The sequence below is a fragment of the Linepithema humile genome, chromosome 4 (genome assembly GCF_040581485.1).
Source record: "Linepithema humile isolate Giens D197 chromosome 4, Lhum_UNIL_v1.0, whole genome shotgun sequence".
In the NCBI taxonomy this organism is placed as follows: domain Eukaryota; kingdom Metazoa; phylum Arthropoda; class Insecta; order Hymenoptera; family Formicidae; genus Linepithema; species Linepithema humile.
The window spans coordinates 4,686,377-4,706,222 of record NC_090131.1 but is presented as its reverse complement, the minus strand read 5'-3'; the positions used below and the strand labels follow the sequence as shown (position 1 = coordinate 4,706,222).

General features: G+C 43.3%; 2 protein-coding genes across 6 annotated transcripts in view; both read left to right on the top strand.

Annotated features, from left to right (window-relative positions):
• rhea (Talin_middle and talin-RS domain-containing protein rhea) overlaps positions 1-12,981 on the top strand; it is a 42,209-nt gene extending 29,228 nt beyond the window's left edge. For 3 of the 5 annotated variants that reach the window (XM_012366463.2, XM_067353347.1, XM_067353348.1), the window contains 7 exons: positions 299-757; positions 869-904; positions 1,139-2,952; positions 3,091-4,993; positions 5,277-6,023; positions 8,268-8,906; positions 9,244-12,981. In XM_012366463.2, coding sequence (XP_012221886.1) covers positions 299-757; positions 869-904; positions 1,139-2,952; positions 3,091-4,993; positions 5,277-6,023; positions 8,268-8,906; positions 9,244-10,821 — 7,176 coding nt within the window. In that variant the 3' untranslated portion in view covers positions 10,822-12,981. Of the gene's footprint in view, positions 1-298; positions 758-868; positions 905-1,138; positions 2,953-3,090; positions 4,994-5,276; positions 6,024-7,054; positions 7,815-8,267; positions 8,907-9,243 lie in introns of those variants that run through there. The other 2 variants (XM_067353346.1, XM_067353349.1) reach the window with 2 other exon arrangements.
• A 3,139-nt stretch (positions 12,982-16,120) lies between these two features.
• LOC105671877 (uncharacterized) lies at positions 16,121-18,261 on the top strand. The gene is made up of 2 exons (XM_012366388.2): positions 16,121-16,273; positions 16,681-18,261. Exon 2 carries the CDS (start codon positions 16,832-16,834, stop codon positions 18,167-18,169), a length of 1,338 nt encoding a protein of 445 aa, XP_012221811.1. The 5' UTR covers positions 16,121-16,273; positions 16,681-16,831; the 3' UTR covers positions 18,170-18,261.
• The last annotated feature ends 1,585 nt before the right edge of the window (positions 18,262-19,846 follow it).

The following is a 19,846-nucleotide window of genomic DNA, read 5'->3' as shown; positions in this document are numbered from 1 at the left end:
TACGCCCGTCGATTGGCATCCCGGTACAGCGCTTACTGGCGGATAAACTCTCTGCGTGCAAATCAATCGCGCTCTCGTGCGACGAGAAACACTCGTTCGATCAGTAAACTCTGTATCGCCGCAACATAGCACTCGTTGCAGTTTATCGCTTCCTTATGTACGCGCATTCCGTTTATGTTGATTGATCGTCATAAGCAGAGTGTTGCATTTCTTTCGCGAGAACTATTTCCGATCCGATCAATCGGCTTCGAGAAGGCCGGAGAAGATGCTTGTGCAATATACGATTGTATGAAACTAGGTCCAACAAACTAAAGTGACATCCGTCCTGTCTGAACCGCAACGTGCCTTACTGTCGACCATCACCGCTGGTCACGAGGTGATCCACATCGCCGAGACGGAACTCTCGACGAAGGCCCAGCTGCCCGAGCTCGGCACGGATCCGGCTTCCCTGAGATGGATCGAGCAGACCATCGACACCCACAAGCAGAACGTGGGCTCGCAGATCGCGGCGATGAACGCCGCGACCGCTCAGGTGGTCACGCTGACCTCCGGACCGGCGGACGATGTCGATCACACCGCGGTGGGAGCCGCGATTACCACGATCGCGACGAATCTGCCGGAGATGACGAAGGGCGTGCGGATGATCGCCGCTCTCATGGACGACGAGTCGTCCGGCGAACGACTCCTAGACGCCGCCAGAAAACTCTGCTCGGCGTTTTCGGATCTGCTGAAGGCCACCGAACCGGAAACGAAAGAGGTGAGTCTGTCGCGATTGATAAAAAAGAAAAGTGTCTAAAAGATTATAGCGAGTTAGAATTGTGATTAATCGACCGTTGAGCGTTATTTCAAGTCTCTTCTTTTCCTGCAGCCTTTCCACATAACATCTACGCTCTACGAACAATATGTAAGCACTAACACTTGAGCTTTGTAGCGCAGATGAGATTAGATCTGCAGACACGATAGTCTTCGATCTTTAGAAGATGCACTTGTAGAAACTGCAAAGATTTTACAAAGTTTACTTAATTCAATACCTTATAATTATTCACTTAATTAAACACTTTATAGTTATTCAATCTGCATTTCTATTATTTTATATATTTTCGAACATTGTGTGAATTATTTTTCGCTTATATTTTAGCCGCGACAGAATCTATTGAACGCTGCATCGCGAGTGGGCGAGGCATCGCACCAGGTATTGACGACTATTGGAGAAGAAGACGATTCAAATCGTGAACTGCAGGACATGCTACTCGCGCTGGCCAAAGCGGTAGCCAACACCACCGCCGCTCTGGTATTGAAGGCGAAGAACATCGCAGCCACGTGCGAGGACTCTGCGACTCAGAACAGAGTTATATCAGCTGCGACGCAATGCGCGCTCGCTACGTCACAACTGGTGGCCTGCGCAAAGGTAGTGGCGCCGACTTTACACTCGCCCGCCTGTCAGACTCAGCTGATGAACGCCGTTCGCGAGGTGACCAAGGCGGTGGAGCGCTTGGTTCAAGTCTGCAACGAGACGTGCAGCGACGAGAACTTGCTGAAGGAGCTGAGCGCCGCCGCCAACGAGGTCAGCCGCACCTTGAACGATCTCCTCGATCACATCAAGGCCGCGACGAGAAGAGAGCGCGCAAGGGAATCCATCCAGGAAGGCGCGGTGGAAACTATCTTAGTTGCGACGGACAAGCTCTTCGCCAGCACCGGCGACGCCGGCGAGATGGTGCGACAAGCAAGAATAGTCGGCCAAGCTACCGCGCAATTGATTCAAAGCATCAAAGGCGAAGCGGAAAGACAGACGGATTCGGAGCAGCAGCAGCGTCTCTTAGCGGCGGCGAAGCTGCTCGCCGACGCCACTGCCAAGATGGTGGAGGCGGCGCGACAGTGCGCCAGCAGTCCACACGACGCCAAGATGCAAGATCAACTGCGCCAAGCGGCGGAGGAGCTGCGAGCTGCGACCACCGCAGCGGCCACTCCGGCGTTGCGCAGGAAACTCATCACGCACTTGGAGGTTTGCGCCAAACAGGCAGCTTCAACCGCCACGCAGTGCATCGCGGCATCTTCCGGCGCCGGGCATCACAACACCAATCCGGCCAGCCAAGAAGAGCTCAACATGGAGTGTCGCACAATAGCGCAGCACATTCCACATTTGGTATCGGGAGTGAAGGGCACGCAGATGCAACCGGACAACCCTACGGCGCAATTGAATCTCATAAACGCCTCCGAGCAATTCCTGCAGCCAGGTACTTCCGTAGTGAAGGCGGTCAGGGCTGTTTTACCGACGGTTACCGATCAGGCGTCCGCAATGCAGCTAAACAACACGTCGCAGCAGTTGGGATCCTCATTGGCGGATCTGCGATCGGCAGTGACGCGTGCTAGAATAGCTTGCGGCGGTTTGGAGCTCGACGCTGCAGAAGAGCTGATCAACAGCTTGAAGGACGAGTTGGGAGAATTTTATCGCGCCGTGGAGGCCGCTTCGTTGAGACCACTACCGGAGGAAACGACGGAATCCACCGCTCTGCGACTCGGCGCCTCGTCCAAAAACGTAGGATTTGCCATGGCGCAGCTGTTGTCCGCTGCCAAGCAGGGCAATGAGAATTACACCGGAAGCGCCGCCAGAGAAACGGCGTCTGCCCTGAAAGATCTCACTTATGCTGTTCGCGGCGTGGCTGCTACATCTGATCAGCCGGAGACGCAGAAGAAGGTGCTGATGACAGCCGACGACGTGATTCTGCGATCGCTGTATCTGGTGAAGGAAGCGCGGCGCGTGCTGAAGAATCCCGACGATCCCGAGAACGAGATCAACTTAGCCGCGGTTGCCAAAGACGTCTCCATTTCTCTGAACAAGTGCGTCTCCTGCCTGCCCGGGCAGAGAGACGTGGACGAAGCCATACGCAACATCGACGACATGACTCAAGTGCTCGGCATAAACGAGTTCCCGCAAACAAACAAGAGTTATGGGTGAGCAGCTTTGCAAACAGTCTTGTTCCACTTTCTTTTATTACCTCACATATTCTTATCGCTCATTGAATAATTCACATTACGATAGGTACATGTTATTTGAATTCTGTTATATATCTCGCAACTTCTATTTCGCAGGCAATTGCAGAGCGACCTGAATAACGCGGCCGTTAATCTGAACGACGCGTCGTCGAGCGTGGTGTCATCCGTGCGTTCGCCGGTGCAGCTAGCGAGCTCGTCGAAGCAATTCACCAATGCCTTCGGTGATTTGTTGGGCGTGGGTATGGAAATGGCGAGTCAGACATCGATTGAGACACGCACTCAAGTAGTAATATCACTGAGAAACGTCAGCATGACATCCAGCAAGCTGCTCGTGACCGCGAAATCGGTCGCGGCCGATCCCACCGCGCCGAACGCGAAGAATCAGCTGTCGGCGGCGGCTCGCGCCGTCACGGACTCCATCAATTACCTCGTAGACGTGTGTACCTCGGCGGCGCCCGGGCAGAACGAGTGCGACAACGCTATCAGGAACATCCAGTCCATGCGATCACTGCTGGACAATCCGAGCCAGCCGTTCTCCGACGCCTCGTACTTCGAGTGCTTGGAAACCGTGATGGAGAAGAGCAAGAGCCTCGGCGACGGCATGACCGGCATCGCGAATCACGCGAAGAAATCGGAGCACGAGCATTTCTCCGTTGCCGTTCGCGGAGTTTCCTCATCGATCTGCGGCCTGATCGAAGCCGCGGCTCAGGCGGCTTATTTGGCAGGAGTGAGCGATCCGACATCGGTGGCGGGTAAACCAGGCTTGGTGGATCAGGCGCAGTTCTTACGGGCGGCGCAAGCCATCCAAAGCGGCTGCCAGAGCCTCGGCAATCCCACCAGCACGCAGCAACAAGTTCTCTCAGCTGCCACTATGATTGCCAAGCACACCAGCGCCCTGTGCAACGCGTGCAGAGTCGCCTCCAGCAAGACCAGCAATCCGGTGGCGAAACGTCACTTCGTTCAGTCCGCCAAGGACGTCGCAAACTCGACGGCGTGCCTCGTCAAAGAGATTAAGGCACTTGATCAAAATTATTCCGACATTAATCGCGAGAAGTGCGCGGAAGCGACGAAACCTCTGCTCGAGGCGGTCGACAATCTCTGCACGTTTGCGAGCTCCCCCGAATTTGCGAGTCAACCGGCGAAGATCTCGATCGCCGCTCGAGCCGCGCAAGAGCCGATCACCAGCGCCGGCAAGTCTATCATCGACGGCTCGTGCGCCATGGTGCAAGCAGCGAAGAGTCTCGCGATCAGTCCGAAGGATCCGCCAACCTGGCAACTACTGGCCAATCACAGCAAGAGTGTTAGCGATTCCATCAAATCGCTGGTAGCGTCGATTCGCGACAAGGCACCCGGTCAGAAAGAGTGCGACGCCGCGATCGAGAAGCTGTCGGCGCGGATACGCGAGCTGGACGCCATCTCGCTGAGCGCGGTTTCGCAGACGCTGGTGCCGCGTCGCGAGAACACCGTCCAGGGATTCACCGATCAGATGGAGAGCAGCGCGAGCGAGTTGCGCGAGAAGCTGGAGCCGTTGCGCATCGCCGCGAAATACGAGGCGGAGAACGTCGGCCACGCCGTCAATCAGATCGCCCTGTACTCGGAGCCTCTCGTCTCCGGCGCGATCGGCGCCGCGTCCAATATGGTGCAGTCGAAGCAGCAAATGGTGCTGCTTGATCAAACGAAGACCGTCGCCGAGTCCGCCCTGCAATTGATTTACGTCACGAAGGAATCCGGCGGCAATCCGAAGGCCGTCGCGTTGCACTCCGAAGTGGACGAAACCGTCGAGTCGACCAAGGACGCGCTTCAAGAACTGCAAAATACTCTGGAGACCATATCAACATCCGCGGGCATCGTCACTGGTTTGATCGACACGATTTCTCGCGCAATGGTTAGATTAGAGGATCACAGAATGTCCACTATCGACACTGTAGATTCTTACGTGGACTATCAAACGAGGATGGTTGAAGCCGCTAAAGAGATCGCTCGGCTGGCACAAGAGATGGTAGGCGGTTATATAATCTGATATATTTGTTTTATAAAAGATAGATGCAAAAATTTGCCATTTTTATATTGAATTCTTCTATTAAGCAAAAACAGAAAATTAAAAATCTTATGAAATAAATATTTACTTCAAAAATTTTTATATCAGATAGAATACTTCATAAACTTTGTCATTTTTGTATTAAATTTTTCTATTCATTAAAAATTCATTAAAAATTGTGTAAAAGATTTAATCATAACAAAATATGTAATTCACAATGTTTAAATACTTTTTTTTGTTTTAGTCAACGAAATCAAGCATAGATGTGGCCAGATTGGGTCCCCTCGCGGTCGACATATCACACAAATACACACAACTCGCCCGCGACACATCAGGAGCCTCTGCAGCCGCTTCCAACGCCGACGTATCCGCCAGGCTTCGTACCGGCGTTCAAGAACTTGGCCGAGCTTGCGCGGACATCGTGCGCGCCGCTGGCACCTGCCAGATGTCACCCGGTGACGCGTACGCTCAGCGAGAGGTTGCGGAGCACAGTAAGATTGTGACCGAGAAGGTGTCGCAGGTGTTAGCTGCTCTGCAGGCGGGCTCACGCGGTACTCAAGCGTGTATCAACGCCGCCAGCACCGTTTCCGGCATCATCGGCGACCTCGACACCACCATCATGTTCGCCACCGCCGGCACACTGCACGCCGAGAACGAGAGCGACACGTTCGCCGATCATCGCGAGCACATACTGCAAACCGCAAAGGCCTTGGTGGAAGACACGAAGACTCTGGTAGCCGGAGCGGCTTCCTCGCAGGAGCAGCTGGCCGTCGCGGCGCAGAACGCGGTGTCGACCATCGTTCAGCTCGCCGAGGTTGTCAAGTACGGAGCGGCCAGCCTCGGCAGTCAAAATCCGGAGGCCCAAGTGATGCTGATCAACGCCGTGAAGGACGTCGCCTCCGCACTCGGCGATCTCATACACGCCACCAAAGCCGCGAGCGGCAAGCCGATCAACGACCCGAGCATGGCGCATCTCAAGGATTCTGCTAAGGTAACGCTTGTTCGAACATTCCCCCGCTTTGTTTTTGATTGTCTAACTTGACGCCGTTGGTTCTCTAACAGTAAAAGTGGAGCTGATTACTCGCGCGCTTTCATTGTCGCTTCAGATTAACCCAGTTGGACACGCTTGGTTAAAAAAAGAAGTCTGTTTGCAGCGAAGTAATCGGCAGATTTTTGTTGCGGCATTTGCAGCGATTTTGTCTAGATGGATTGACTAACATTGCGGCGCATCAACTTTGCATCGAAGCATTCGTCGAAGATTAAGCGCGATGAATATTCTAACGAAGTTCTAACGGATCTTTCTGGCCGATTAATTTACCGAAAGAACCCACGTCCAGTCCTTCTCACAGATACTGATTTCAAACGGATTTGAATCTTGCAAAGCATCCGCGGAGATTAATGACGAGTTTCGTGTTCCTCTTTAATCGATTAACTCGCCGAGTTTGCGGCAGTGTGAAGCCTAACTGTTGTAGAGACTGCGTATCCTTCTCGGAGCATTTTTCTTTTGGGGTGGACTTTAATTGACACATTGTGACGAATCTGTCCGTTATTTGCCTCTAACCGACTTCATTTTCTCTACTAAAATCGACGTTCACGCAAAGAATGATAATCGTCGCCGACGTCGTGCACGATCGTGCGAAATCGCAGGGCGGGGAGTGCCCAGGCCGAAATTATGATTGGCGCTATTAAAGTCCACCTTGAATCGCCCCTATGTAGCTTTATATCTATCTGTGTGTGACGTATCTGAGCGGCGGATGTGTTTTATCCGGCGGAAGGCGTTCTTTCTTCTTTTTTTTTCCTTTTTTTTTTTTTTTTTTTTTTTGTAGAGAATATGATTGTTTGTTTAACGACTCCGCCTCTGTTGTACACGCTTCTTCTCACTTCCCTCGAATGTGTCGAGACTCGCGATAATAGCAGTAGTGTACTTAACTCGATAATACCTTGAATGCTGCGACATGATGCGAATGGGTGGACTTTAATACGAGTCTCATTGACGATTTTGGTCTGGCCGATTCCGGACAGGTCTTAGAGCGACAGCTGCAGCAGCAGTTCGTGCATCTGAGCGACGTCGGCGGCTCGGAATCGGAATGGTTCGTGTCCGATCAAGAGGAGGAGCTAATCCGCCTGCTCTCCACTTCCGAGAGCTCTCAGCCGGCTCAACGGACGTCCGACTTACTGTTGCTCATGTAGCCGGATTTTCCGTTCCCTCCTCATCATTGCATTTTCTATCGCAGTCTCTTGTATGAGATATGTGTATACGAAGTAGCTAATATTACGTGCTTAATATTTCTATGCTGTTACGAAATTGCGAGATATATCAATTCTTGCATTAACAATTAATGAAATTTACTTATCAAAATCATTTTTGCTTCTCATATTTATTGCATTTTCCATCGCAATCTTGTATGAGATACACGAAACGTGGATAGTCCAATATTTACATTACATGTTTGATATTCTTATGTGGAATATGATGTAGTTACGAGATATATTAATCTCTGTTTTAACAATTAATGAAGTTTATATAACAAAATCATTTTTATCGCAATCTTGTATACGATATATAAAATATCATTGTAATAAGTTTATCTGTCAAAACGATTTTTGTTTCTTATAATTATTGATGAAAAAATTGTGGTGGCTTAGAAGTGGATTTTGAAATATTTAGAGCCACATAACATAAATAAATAGGTTCGAGTTGCGTCAAAAATAATTGTGCAATATTATGTTAAGAATCTTTTTATATATTCTGAAAAATATATTATAAAATTATTTCGCCCAATGAGTTTATTATCTTCGTTAGAAATCCATTCGTTTTGAAACGTTGGTTTCTCACTAGATATTTAATTCGTAATCGAAACATATACTTTATCGAATCATCGCTAGGTACGTACGTTCTATTCAGCCGATGCGTTTGAACTATTAACAGACTTTCAGTTGATTATTGCGCTTTCGCATAATTCTGCTTATCGTTTCACATCGCTGAAAAATTCAGAATCATCAAAAGATTGGCTCATGTAACCACGACACGCGCTGCGAGCACAGATTAATCGGCTACTAATTGTGTGTTAACACAATAGCAGTATTGCGTTTTTATTTTAAGATTATTTAACCTTTAATATTCATTATTTAAAACACTAACTGTATTATTCCAACTCCACATCGACGTGTCAAGTGCGAAAACGATTTGCGGACTAATATTCCTAACATTCATATCACTTTGTTCTCCGCTTAGGTGATGGTGACCAACGTGACGTCGCTGCTGAAGACCGTGAAAGCCGTGGAAGACGAGCACACGCGCGGCACGCGGGCGCTGGAGTCCACGATCGAGGCGATAGCGCAGGAGATTCGCGCGCTCAACACGCCGGAGACTCAGAAGAGCAACGTGACGCCGGAGGACCTCGTGCGCTGCACGAAGAGCATCACGATATCGACGGCGAAGGCGGTCGCCGCCGGGAACAGCTGCAAGCAGGACGACATAATCGCCGCGGCGAACATGGGCCGGAAGGCGATCAGCGACATGCTGACCATCTGCAAGGGCGCGGCCTACAACTGCGCCGAGACCGCCGAGCTGCGCGATCGCACTCTACAGGCGGGCCACGACGTCGCCATCAACTATCGCGAGTTGCTGCAGGCCATCCTGCAGATCTCGTCCAGGTCGGGCGACGCCAAGCATACGCTGCCGGCGATCTCGCGCAAGATCGCGCAGAGTGTGACGGAATTGGTGGCGGTGGCGGAGCTGTTGAAGGGTAACGATTGGGTCGATCCCGACGATCCGACGGTGATCGCGGAGAACGAACTGCTCGGAGCGGCCGCCAGTATTGACGCAGCCGCCAAGAAGCTGGCCAGCCTGAGACCGAGGAGAAGCATTCAGGTGAATTTTTATCGATAATGCCCCGTGTTTGTTTACGACGATGCGATACAGTATGTGGATGGTCGTTGTTTCTAATCTCCGTGAGATATGTTTGATTTTCTTGGTCGTTATAAATGATCGACCGAGAATCGAACATATTATTACGGCGATCGGGGAAATCAGCGTTTGCAGCGGGTAAGCATCTGGACATTAGTTCACGGTTATAATAAATTGTAGAATAGTTTCTAAGAGAGTTGCGGTGAATATACTATATTTTCTTTCTTAATTGAATATTTAATACAAGAGCTTTGAAAAAAATGTTTGAAATCGTACTATTGTGTACTTTCTCGTTCAACAGGAGACCAACGAAGATATGAATTTTGACGAGATGATCTTGGAGGCCGCGAAATCAATCGCCGCCGCCACCTCGGCGCTGATAAAAGCCGCCAGTGCCGCTCAACGGGAGCTCATCGCCACCGGCAAAGTGTCGCGCACGCCGTTGACCAGCTCCGACGACGGTCAATGGTCCGAAGGTTTGATTTCAGCCGCTCGATTGGTGGCAGCCGCCACGCATAGCCTCGTGGAATCCGCGAACGCTCTCGTTCAAGGAGTAAGCTCCGAGGAAAAGTTGATTTCCAGCGCTAAGCAGGTTGCCAGCAGCACGGCGCAACTGTTGGTTGCTTGCAAGGTCAAAGCCGACCCTGACAGCGAGAGCACTAAACGTCTGCAAGCGGCCGGAAACGCTGTGAAACGTGCCACCGATAATCTCGTACGTGCTGCGCAACAGGCTATCCAGCAAGAGGAGGACCGCTCCTTGGTCCTGAACCGCCGCATGGTCGGCGGTATCGCGCAGGAAATCGACGCACGCTCGGAGGTGTTGCGAATTGAGCGCGAGTTGGAGGAGGCGCGTGGCAGGCTGACCGCCATTCGTCTGGCTAAGTACAAGAACCGTCCAGATCTGTCGGACGGCGACGGCGATGTGTCGGCGGAGCAGAGCGGCTATCAGAGCTACACCACGCGATACGAGACGAGGGCGTACGAGCCGCCGAACGCGCCCTCGCCCATTCAGACGATGAATCACACTCTGGACCAGCTGCAATCCACCACGCAGCACATCAGTCACCAATTCGCCGGCAGCGATCGGCAGAACCTGGTCAGTCCGGAGAAGGTGCACTCCACGCAGAGCACGCTTGAGAGAAGGATGAAGGACAGCCAGTATCGATCGACCTTGGAGAACCAGTACGGCTCCCTGGATCGAAAATACATCATCGACAGTCATCAGGACAGAAATCCATACGTCATCACCGAGAGAAAGATCATAACAGACAATTCGCCCGCTCAGTACAGCTCGATTGAGCGGCGAATCAATCAGGAGAGTTACGCCACCGACAGGAAGCACACGGACGGATATGCTTCGTATCCGCCGCCGCAGCATATCTCATACGCGACAACAAAGTCGCCGACTCCCAAAGCCACGCTGGAGCACACTTTCGAGGATCGGAAGTCGCCGCAGGATCAACAGAAGTATCCGAACGATCGGTTCTCAGGCGTCAGCCCGATGAGCACGTTCCGCTCCGAGAAGCAAGTGGACACCCAGCGGTTCAGCAGCGGCGTGCCGCAACATCAGACGTTCAAGAACGTCGAGAGCAAGGTCATTCCTGGCGGTAGAATCGAGACCATCACGACGAAGATGTACACATCGACGCCTGGTAAAAGTAGCAGCAGCTCCAATTACGAAGCCACCGAGGAGACCAAGGAGTACGCAACGTCGGGCAACGAACTGTCGACGTTCAAGGGTCTCGACAACGTCGACAGCGTCGAGGAACGTATGAAGTCGACGACGCACAAAGTTACGGAGAAGAAAACCGTCACTATGACCATGTCGAGCCGGCAGGAGTCCAACACGAAGACTTTCCGCTACGATGATAAGCAGTAAAGATGAAAATAACGAACCGATGAAGCCGATAATTTCTCGTCCAGAACTCATTTTTAGGGAAAAATAATTCGTAATATCATATACTTCGCGTGGCCTAAGAAATTGCATTATGGAAAGATACGATTTAAGATTATGTCAATACAACAGACAAAGAACACAATTTTTAAGTAAAATCATGTTTCGAGTTTCGAATAGAGATTGAAATGAAAGCATTCGCGATGATGCTCGACGAAGAACAGCGTACAAACAAATGGAAGTTGCTAGCTTTGTCAAAAATGGTTTGCCATGTGTCATAGGTTTACGTTTGATTAATTGTAAACGCATTTTGACAAGGCGAAGAGAACGCGGCGAGTAATTTATTAGTGAAAGAATAGAAAGTGCCCTTAGATAGATGTAACACTCGTGCTTTCGATCAGTAGCCTTACGAGCGTATTTATTCGTGGATGTTGCGCAGCCACGAGCCATGGCCATTTTTCCTAACTTAACCGATGGATCTTACGGGACTAGTTGATTGCACGTAATATTAATATCAGGAGAGCACAAACTGTCCGCTTTTGTGTTCGCGCAGTGAGTTTTTTTTTCCTTTTTATCGCTTACCGCATTGTCTTGAGGATAATAGAGATATGTAATTGCGCTTGATTTAATGTAGATCTAATTTTACGTTTACTCGTTTACGGTCTAAGAACCACGAATTAACAAGAGAAGCAACATATCATTTAATTTTATTAATTTTTCCAACGTCGCGCGGCGCCGAGACCGGCCCGGCGACGCGAATGCTATTAACACTTTCCGCTGTCTTCATTAACCCTTTTCTTGCATTGAGTCTTTTATTTATTCTGATTTTCCGCTATCGTGAAGTAATATTTCTCTCAATCTGACTTCCACATTTTTTTTTCTAGCGCGCGATTTGTACAGGCGGTGGCTCGTTCTCATCGAGTTTGTTAATGTAAGCTTATGCTCGACTGTGGCCTAATTAGGCTTCCGCGGGTGATCTGTTAGTGCAATGATTAGTCTTTTGCGAATAGATAGGCTACTGTATAAATATCTTTTAGTGCATATATATATATATATATATACAAAATTCAGGAAATTACTGCGTCTCTGAAAAGCGCAATCCTTAACAAGAAAAGTGCCTAAAGTCTAATGAGCTGCCGCTTCCTTTTTTAATGTGCTCGTAGTGATTCTAAGGAATTTCTAATATTACCAAAAATCGAATGCTTTACTAATACATTTAACGACGCGCATGAGATGACGCCTTATTGACGCGAGCGTTGACACGCGGCCAAACATACGGCTGAATCAGATTCTTCCTAAGCGATGCGCGTGCTGCATTTCTCATCGTGTATTTTTAAATAATTAATTAATTATTGTTAATTAATTAATGTTTTTTAAATAATTGTTTATCGCGACGTTTGTTTCTAGATTCGCAGAAACCGATCTCTCAATAATGATGAGAAAAGTCATATAATGACAATCGATTTCATTTATTTTGGTTGACTTTATATGAATCAACTTATTTTAACCTTATGTCATGCCTGTATATAATCATATACATGACTACAAACATAGTCATGTTGTGCATTATAAATTGATAGAATGAAAACCGGTATATGAATAATTTCCTTGATTTATATAAATGTTGGCTAAACATGAAAAAATCGTTACGTAAACAGTGTGCATCGCGATCGGTTTGTGCGGATCTTTCTATGTCTAAAGGAGTGTGCCATGATACATAACAATGTATTGAGAGATGACGAATTATACATAAAAAGATATTTACATAGATTATATATTATATATTACACACAATATTTGTGTGTATCTACAAGATAACGTAGCGGTCTTTATGATTTGTAATAACGTTTTGCATTGTTTTAACGATTTTTATTATATAGAGCATATTTTTTTAATAGTTCTATAATGGTCACTTATATACACAGAAATATTTTACACGTCTTTTTCACGGAATGTTACAAAGCTATCGACATTACTCTTTTTACTTATTATTATTAATCTTGATCAAGTGTATGCACGCATTTTACTGCGACAGATATTATCGTTACTATTATAGTTTATATCATTAATCTTTCTATCGCCATCATTATTGAATCCAAATGTTTATATTCGTATACAGACGTAATCAATAAAGAATTTCTAACACTTATTGGTTTTCATTTTCCAAGCTTCACCATAAAAATATATCACATACGTTTTTATTGCTTACGCAAGAATAATTTAACAGTAAATTTATCAGATTCTTATTTTCTTTTACATTTTTTTCCAAGTGATATAAGAATTACCTACACACACATTATTATCCTTATCATTATTTATCTTATCAAATATTCATTATTTTAAAATACGATAGTTTTTTAAAATTATGATACAAAATTTATATTGTATAAAATTATAAAACTAAATGGTCATAAACAATCCATTTAGACGTAATTTTGAACTTTCCATAAATTGTTTACATATACAGAGTGTTTCATAATGTCCGTGCCAACGCTCGTGTGCGGGTAGAGTGCGGTAAACTGAATAAAATAGTCTTTTACTGTTTTGCAATTTTTGCAATAATTATTGAGAAGGATTGAAATTAAAAAGGATTGACGAATAATCGCGCGTTGCGCGCAGCTAGAACGTAGGCTGTACGCTTTAGGTGTGGCAGCAACGAGGATCGCACGGCAACCAAAAAAACAACACGTGTTATACCTGTTCTCGCCACGCGTTGTCATTTTTCGCTACCGTGTGATCCTCGTTGCTATCACGCCTGAAGCGTACAGCCTACGGTCTAACTGCGCGCAACGCGCGATTATTCGTCAATCCTTTTTAATTACTATCTCAATTATTATTGTGAAAATTGCAAAACAGTAAAGGACTATTTTGTTCAGTTTACCGCACTCTACCCGCACACGAGCGTTGGCACGGACATTATGAAACAGTTAGAATCTGTAGTTCACTTATTACACATTTATACCTCTTCTTTGTGAATGCATTATTCCAAAGAGCTTTGAAAGTCATAAAACGTTTATTTGATTAATTTTTTCAAGTTTTTTATTAAAATTCTCATTACTTCGACATGCTTATTCGCATTAATTAAAGAATAAAAAATTGTTAAAAAAGAGTAAAAAATTGAATAGGTAAAGCATTAACAATTTTTAAACTTGCAATTTTATATTTTCGGAAACTATGAATTATGACTTGTAATTTATATTAAAAATATATAATTTTGACTTGTAATTACATATTATTCAAAGTCTGTTTTTCCTGCCATAATATGTATCTTATATTTCTTATGCACACAGAAAAATACATACTGTATTTAAGTAAATATTACTTGTTTTAAGTATTTTATAAGTTCATATATCCGCAAATCTATCGTAAGTTTATCATAAGCATCAAATTTATTCAAAATATATTTTGATCCCAGTAAGTTTAATACTTTAATCAAGAATATTAAATTTAAAAAAGAATTCTATTTGCTTATTAAATTAGCCAAATCTGACTTTTCTTCGATACAATTTTATAATATTCTTCACCAAAAAATAATTACTTCTTTTGAGTATATGATAATAAGATTATCAAAAATTTGTGATGAGTATATTTTAAGACTATTATCAAGAAAATATTCTTTATTAAAGATAATTGTTACTTAAAAAAAGAAAAGTAAGCCGAGTAATTACTTTTCTTAGCAATAAAATGATATTTTTCTGTGTGTGATAATAGTAAGTCTAAAATAGTAAGTAGTAAATAGTAAAATAATCATCTTCAAAGTATTCAAAGTCTGTTTCTCTTGCCATAATAGGTATCTTATATTTCTTACAATAATAGTAAGTCTAAATATAAAATAGTAAGTAGTAATCAGTAAAATAATCGTCTTCAAAGTATTCGAAGTCTGTTTCTCCTGCCAGAATATGTATCTTATATTTCTTACAATAATAGTAAGTCTAAAAATAAAATAGTAAGTAGTAATTAGTAAAATAATCGTCTTCAAAGTATTTCAAATGATCGTGACGCGTATTTGATCCTGACGTACATTTCTTGACGCGTGCATTTGATCCTGACGTACATTTCTTGACGCGTACACTTGATCGTGACGTAGTCTGTTGAGGAAAATGCGACTAGAAATCTTGTTCCGAGTAAGAAACAACTTCCAGTTACAGGTTTCGTTAAGTAGGTATACTTTCCCCACCAGCCAGCATCAGAAAGGAATGCGTTGACGCCAGCCAATGCACCGTAATGTTGCCTGAAGATGAACCTGAAGAGGCTTGATAAACTCTAAAAGTGGAAATTTCCAAGCATCTCCAAACCTTCTCTTCAACTTTAAAAGCAAACGTCACTAAAGTAGACAAATAAAATTGTTATAAAATTATGGAAGATGCAGAATCAATTATCGTAATATAAAATGCAAAAGATTTAAATTTGTTAATCATTATAGAAGATTAAAGTAAGCTAGCATGTCTAACAATTATGATGTAATTTAATAAAATAATATATATATATAATAAAATTAATAATTTAATCTATAAATTTCAATCTTTGTATCACAGGTTTTAGAAAACGGGGTGGAAAATATTTAAAAAGTGGATGTACATATAATAATAATTTTTTACGGATTTATTATGTGTGCGCAACAAACTTACTTTGCAAAATTTTAATTTTTACATTTGTAACATCAATTTGCATTTAGTTTATTAAGTGACAACAATTTTACGGTGAAGATAAAAATATCTTTATATTTTATATTTTATATCTTATATCGTTATATTTTTATCGTAAAATTGTTATCACTTAATGAACTAAATGCATAATTATTTGTCCTTATATGGAATTTTTCTTATATTGCTTAATTATTTGTTTGAAAAACACATATCTCATTTTTATTGTCCGGTTACTTCTCATTATCTTCTCCGAGCTCTTTATTAATGAGCCTACTATCTTTTCTTTGTTGAAATAAAAAAAAGGAAAGAAATGAAAAAAAGCGCGCATGGCCTAATATACTGAAATTTGTCTTATCATTAAAACAAATTGTTATGTTTTTCTTTATACAATTGCAGGATTAGTTAAATTTTTAATGATTTCTTAAAAAACAGGTACATATTTCACTCTTATTTTATTTTTACTTCTCATTAGCTCCTCCGATCTCTTTTTAATGAGCCTACTGCTTTTTTTCAATATAAAAAAAAATTATTTACTGACGAAAGAAAATGGCTACGGTTGAACGGAGGCAACCGGTTACGCTAGCTGCCTGCGTAATATTTTTCACACACGCCCTGCTTGCGTAGCGGGTGGTGGAAAGACTGGCGGACTGGAGACGCGCTATAAAACGCCGCGAAATCCGCAGAAATGCAACAGTTTGTATTTAACTGAAGCAAGAGCTACAAGCAACAGCGTGTTCTAATTCATGCAGTCTAAGGTCTACGACTGATTGCCTGAGACTTTCTCATCAAAAGTAAGGAATAAGAGAATTTTTTATTCTATGTACATTCGTTTATAATTGTGAGAGAGATTCAAAATATTAAATTAAATTTAATTATAAGATTATAGATACAAATTTTTACTTAAAATAATAACATAAGTTGTGATTTAAATACATTTTTATATAAAAGTTCACTTGTTCCAATCACCGAAAAATAAAACATTTTCTTATTAATTATACGAATAGAAATCTTGTTTCGAATAAGAAATAAACAACTTCCAGCTACAGGTTTCGTTAAGTAGGTACTTTCTCAATTAGCCTGCATTGGAAAGGAATGTGTTGATAAAATATTTATACGGCATAATAAAATTAATGATACATTTTTAAACTTTTATTTATTCGCCATTTTATTAATATAATTGTTTTTTTCTTTTTTGCAGTAAACGAATGCAGCAGTAATACCGGCAGCAAGAAAACTTAAATATCCATTCTACAACAGAAGAGTCAAGGAAATTGCAACAGCTGCTCTCTACACGAACGGCACCGAGCATTTATAAAAAGAGCTCCAAAACAATTCTAATAAAAAGCAACATGGAAAATAATTGCAAGAAAGAAAGTGACAACACAGGCAAATGTTTTACAAACACCTCTGAGTATTCAGACGAATTTGACTGTGTCACCAACCAGTACAGAGAGTTCATAAAATTATGCAAGAAAGAGCTCGACAACGACAAATTGCCGAAAAACTTCGATAACTGGGCAATCACCGAGCAATACGATCACCTGATAAGCAACGCGAGCAAATACTTCACAAACATACCTGAATCCCTCAGGTTTATTCTGCCGGCGGTCTTTGAGGACGGAGATTGCGGCCGACCGGCCGACGAGAGGCCGGAATGGTTGGACATGGATAAGTTTCGCCGAGGACAGGAATTCGCCCTGCGTTACTTCAGCATGCTCTCCATAAGCATGTTGATGGGCCTGCTCGAGGTATTCGTCTTCACCGACGGGCTGAAGGTGCTGATCCTGAGCCAAAAGTCCAACACGCCGTATCGTGCCTTCCAGCGATACTTGTCGACGATCAGTCGCTTCAGGAATTGGTACACGAGCGATCCTTGGTGTCCAGGAACCCAGGCTTACCGCGACATCCAGGCGGTGCGGAGGATGCACCGCTCCATGAGACGCAAGCTGTGCAGCATGGACGACAAGACGTTCCAGGAGACCAGCAAGGTGCCGAACTCCCACTGTCCCGTAATGGGCGCGATCGCGACGGAGTTCGCGAACACATGCCCGAGGACGAAGAACATGCAGTGTCCGTACACAATGATGCAAATGAGGGCGATCAATCAGGGTGACATGTCCGGCACGCAGTTCGCTTGCATGGGTCTGACGGTGCTCTACCCGGAGAAGTTCGGGGTGCACGTCAGCGAGGAAGACTTGGAGGCGTTCTGTCACCTCTGGCGCGGCTTGGGCTACCTTCTGGGCATCGAGGACCATTACAACTTTTGTCGCGGCACTCTGCCGGAGGTGCGCAAACGCGCCGAGGACTTCGTCGAGCACTGGATGAAGCCGAACTTCCGCACGCTCACGTTGGAATGGCAACACATGACCAAGTGTCTTTTTCAGGGCATAGGCAGCATCATTTACTTTAATAATTACAAGCTGATTTTGATGCGCCTCTGCGATATATACAAACTTGATATGTCTGGTCTCTACAAAACCTTCAGTCCATTGGAGAAAATAATGTATGCGCTAATGAAGTTTCTGCTTGCCTACTTGATATTATTACCGGGTGTCCTCTTCGTCATGAACTCGATCGTTCACGTATCTCTAGATCAGGCGAGCAAATCTGAAGCCAGAAAGCAAGGCGAGAGATTGCTGAAGAGGCAACCATCCAAAATGGTTTCGAAATTTTCTCTCATACTTTAGGTTGCTCAACTTTAGATCTAAGGTCTTTTGTGATATATCAAGTTTCCTCAATGTTTTTTAGTTATTATGATAAATATAAATCGTTCAACAAGCTTCATTATCTTTTTATCGATCCTGTAATTTAAGTACATTTATGTAAATATTACATATTGCCTGACGTGATTAGTTTATAAAGTTCCTAATAATTAAGCAAAGCCATATATACAGTAATATTTAACTTTGAAATATTACATATTATAAATTTCTGACTAATAAAAATATTTTTGCATATACATATTTTATTCCTTAAGTATCCTTTTTGACATACTCGTAATTTACAACCATCATCAAATTAAACAATTAATAAAAATAACACCTTTCTCAACTCTTTCGCTACGGGCGACTGCAGTCGCTCGATATATATCACTCACATTTCGAAATAGGAGTTATTAATTTGATGATGTATCAATGATTTTAAATACATAAGCTTAAATATATTAAATAAACTGAAATATATATTTTAAATATATGCTTATGGCACGCGCGAAGTCTCGTTCAACGGTGACTAGTTCCGCCATAGCAAAAGGATTAAACTAAACAAACGTCAAATTTTCGTAATGCAATTAGCATCACTCTTTTTTCACTACTTTAATTAGTATTATTATCTTTTCAATATTAATTAACTTTACATTTTATCTGAAATAAATTATACTTCGATATGTTAATGAAATTAATGACACTTTGATATGATGATAAAAGAATATAGATAATAGAATGGAATATTACCATCATAAAGAAATAATAATAATAACAACTGAAATGATAATGATAATAATTTCACTACATTGAAAAATTATAATACAAAAAAATATAACGTCAAATAAATGAAAAACGACTCGTTAGAAGGCTGCTTGACTAAATCGGAGCTAAACTCGAAATTTTCTCTTCAATATCTTTATCCGTATTCGATTTGTTCAAACTAAATCTTGCTTGACTAAATCGGATCTAAACTCGAAATTTTCTTGTCAGTATCTTTATCCGTATTCGATTTGTTCAAACTCAATACATTGTACCTATAATTTGGTAATTATTTATCAATAATTTGTAACATGATGTCAGCACTATTATTACCTTTGAAAGTCACTTCTGGAAATTCCGAGTGCTTATCGGGACACTTGCGTAGAATGTGTAAAAAGATTAACAGAATATGTGTTCTCAACATCCTTTGAGACAACATCCTTGAGATAACGTTTGAGATAAATATTCTGAGTATTCAATTTGAACATTTTAGATACCGCTATTATTGCATCGATAAATATAATCGGAATAACCCATATCACCTTGTATTGGAATTCTCATGTCTGTACTGCGATGCAGTTATTATTTACCATGTAGAAAGGAAATGATAGAACTGTTATGAACGACGGGTTAGTCTGCGATTTTCAGCAACCGCCGTATTCGTGCCGCAAGCTGCGACTGTGCTGTTAATTCCTACGCTAATCTCTATGCACAATAGAGAAAATATTAGGAATAAGAATAAATATTAAATATAGGAAGAGCAATTTGGAACTATTTTACTTCAAACAAGGAAACGGAATGGATTAATTATTTCTAATTCTTATTTCCTATTTCCCTAATTTATAATACGTTAATCCATTTCATTTTCTGGTTTTGAAACGAAATAATATCAATTTTCTA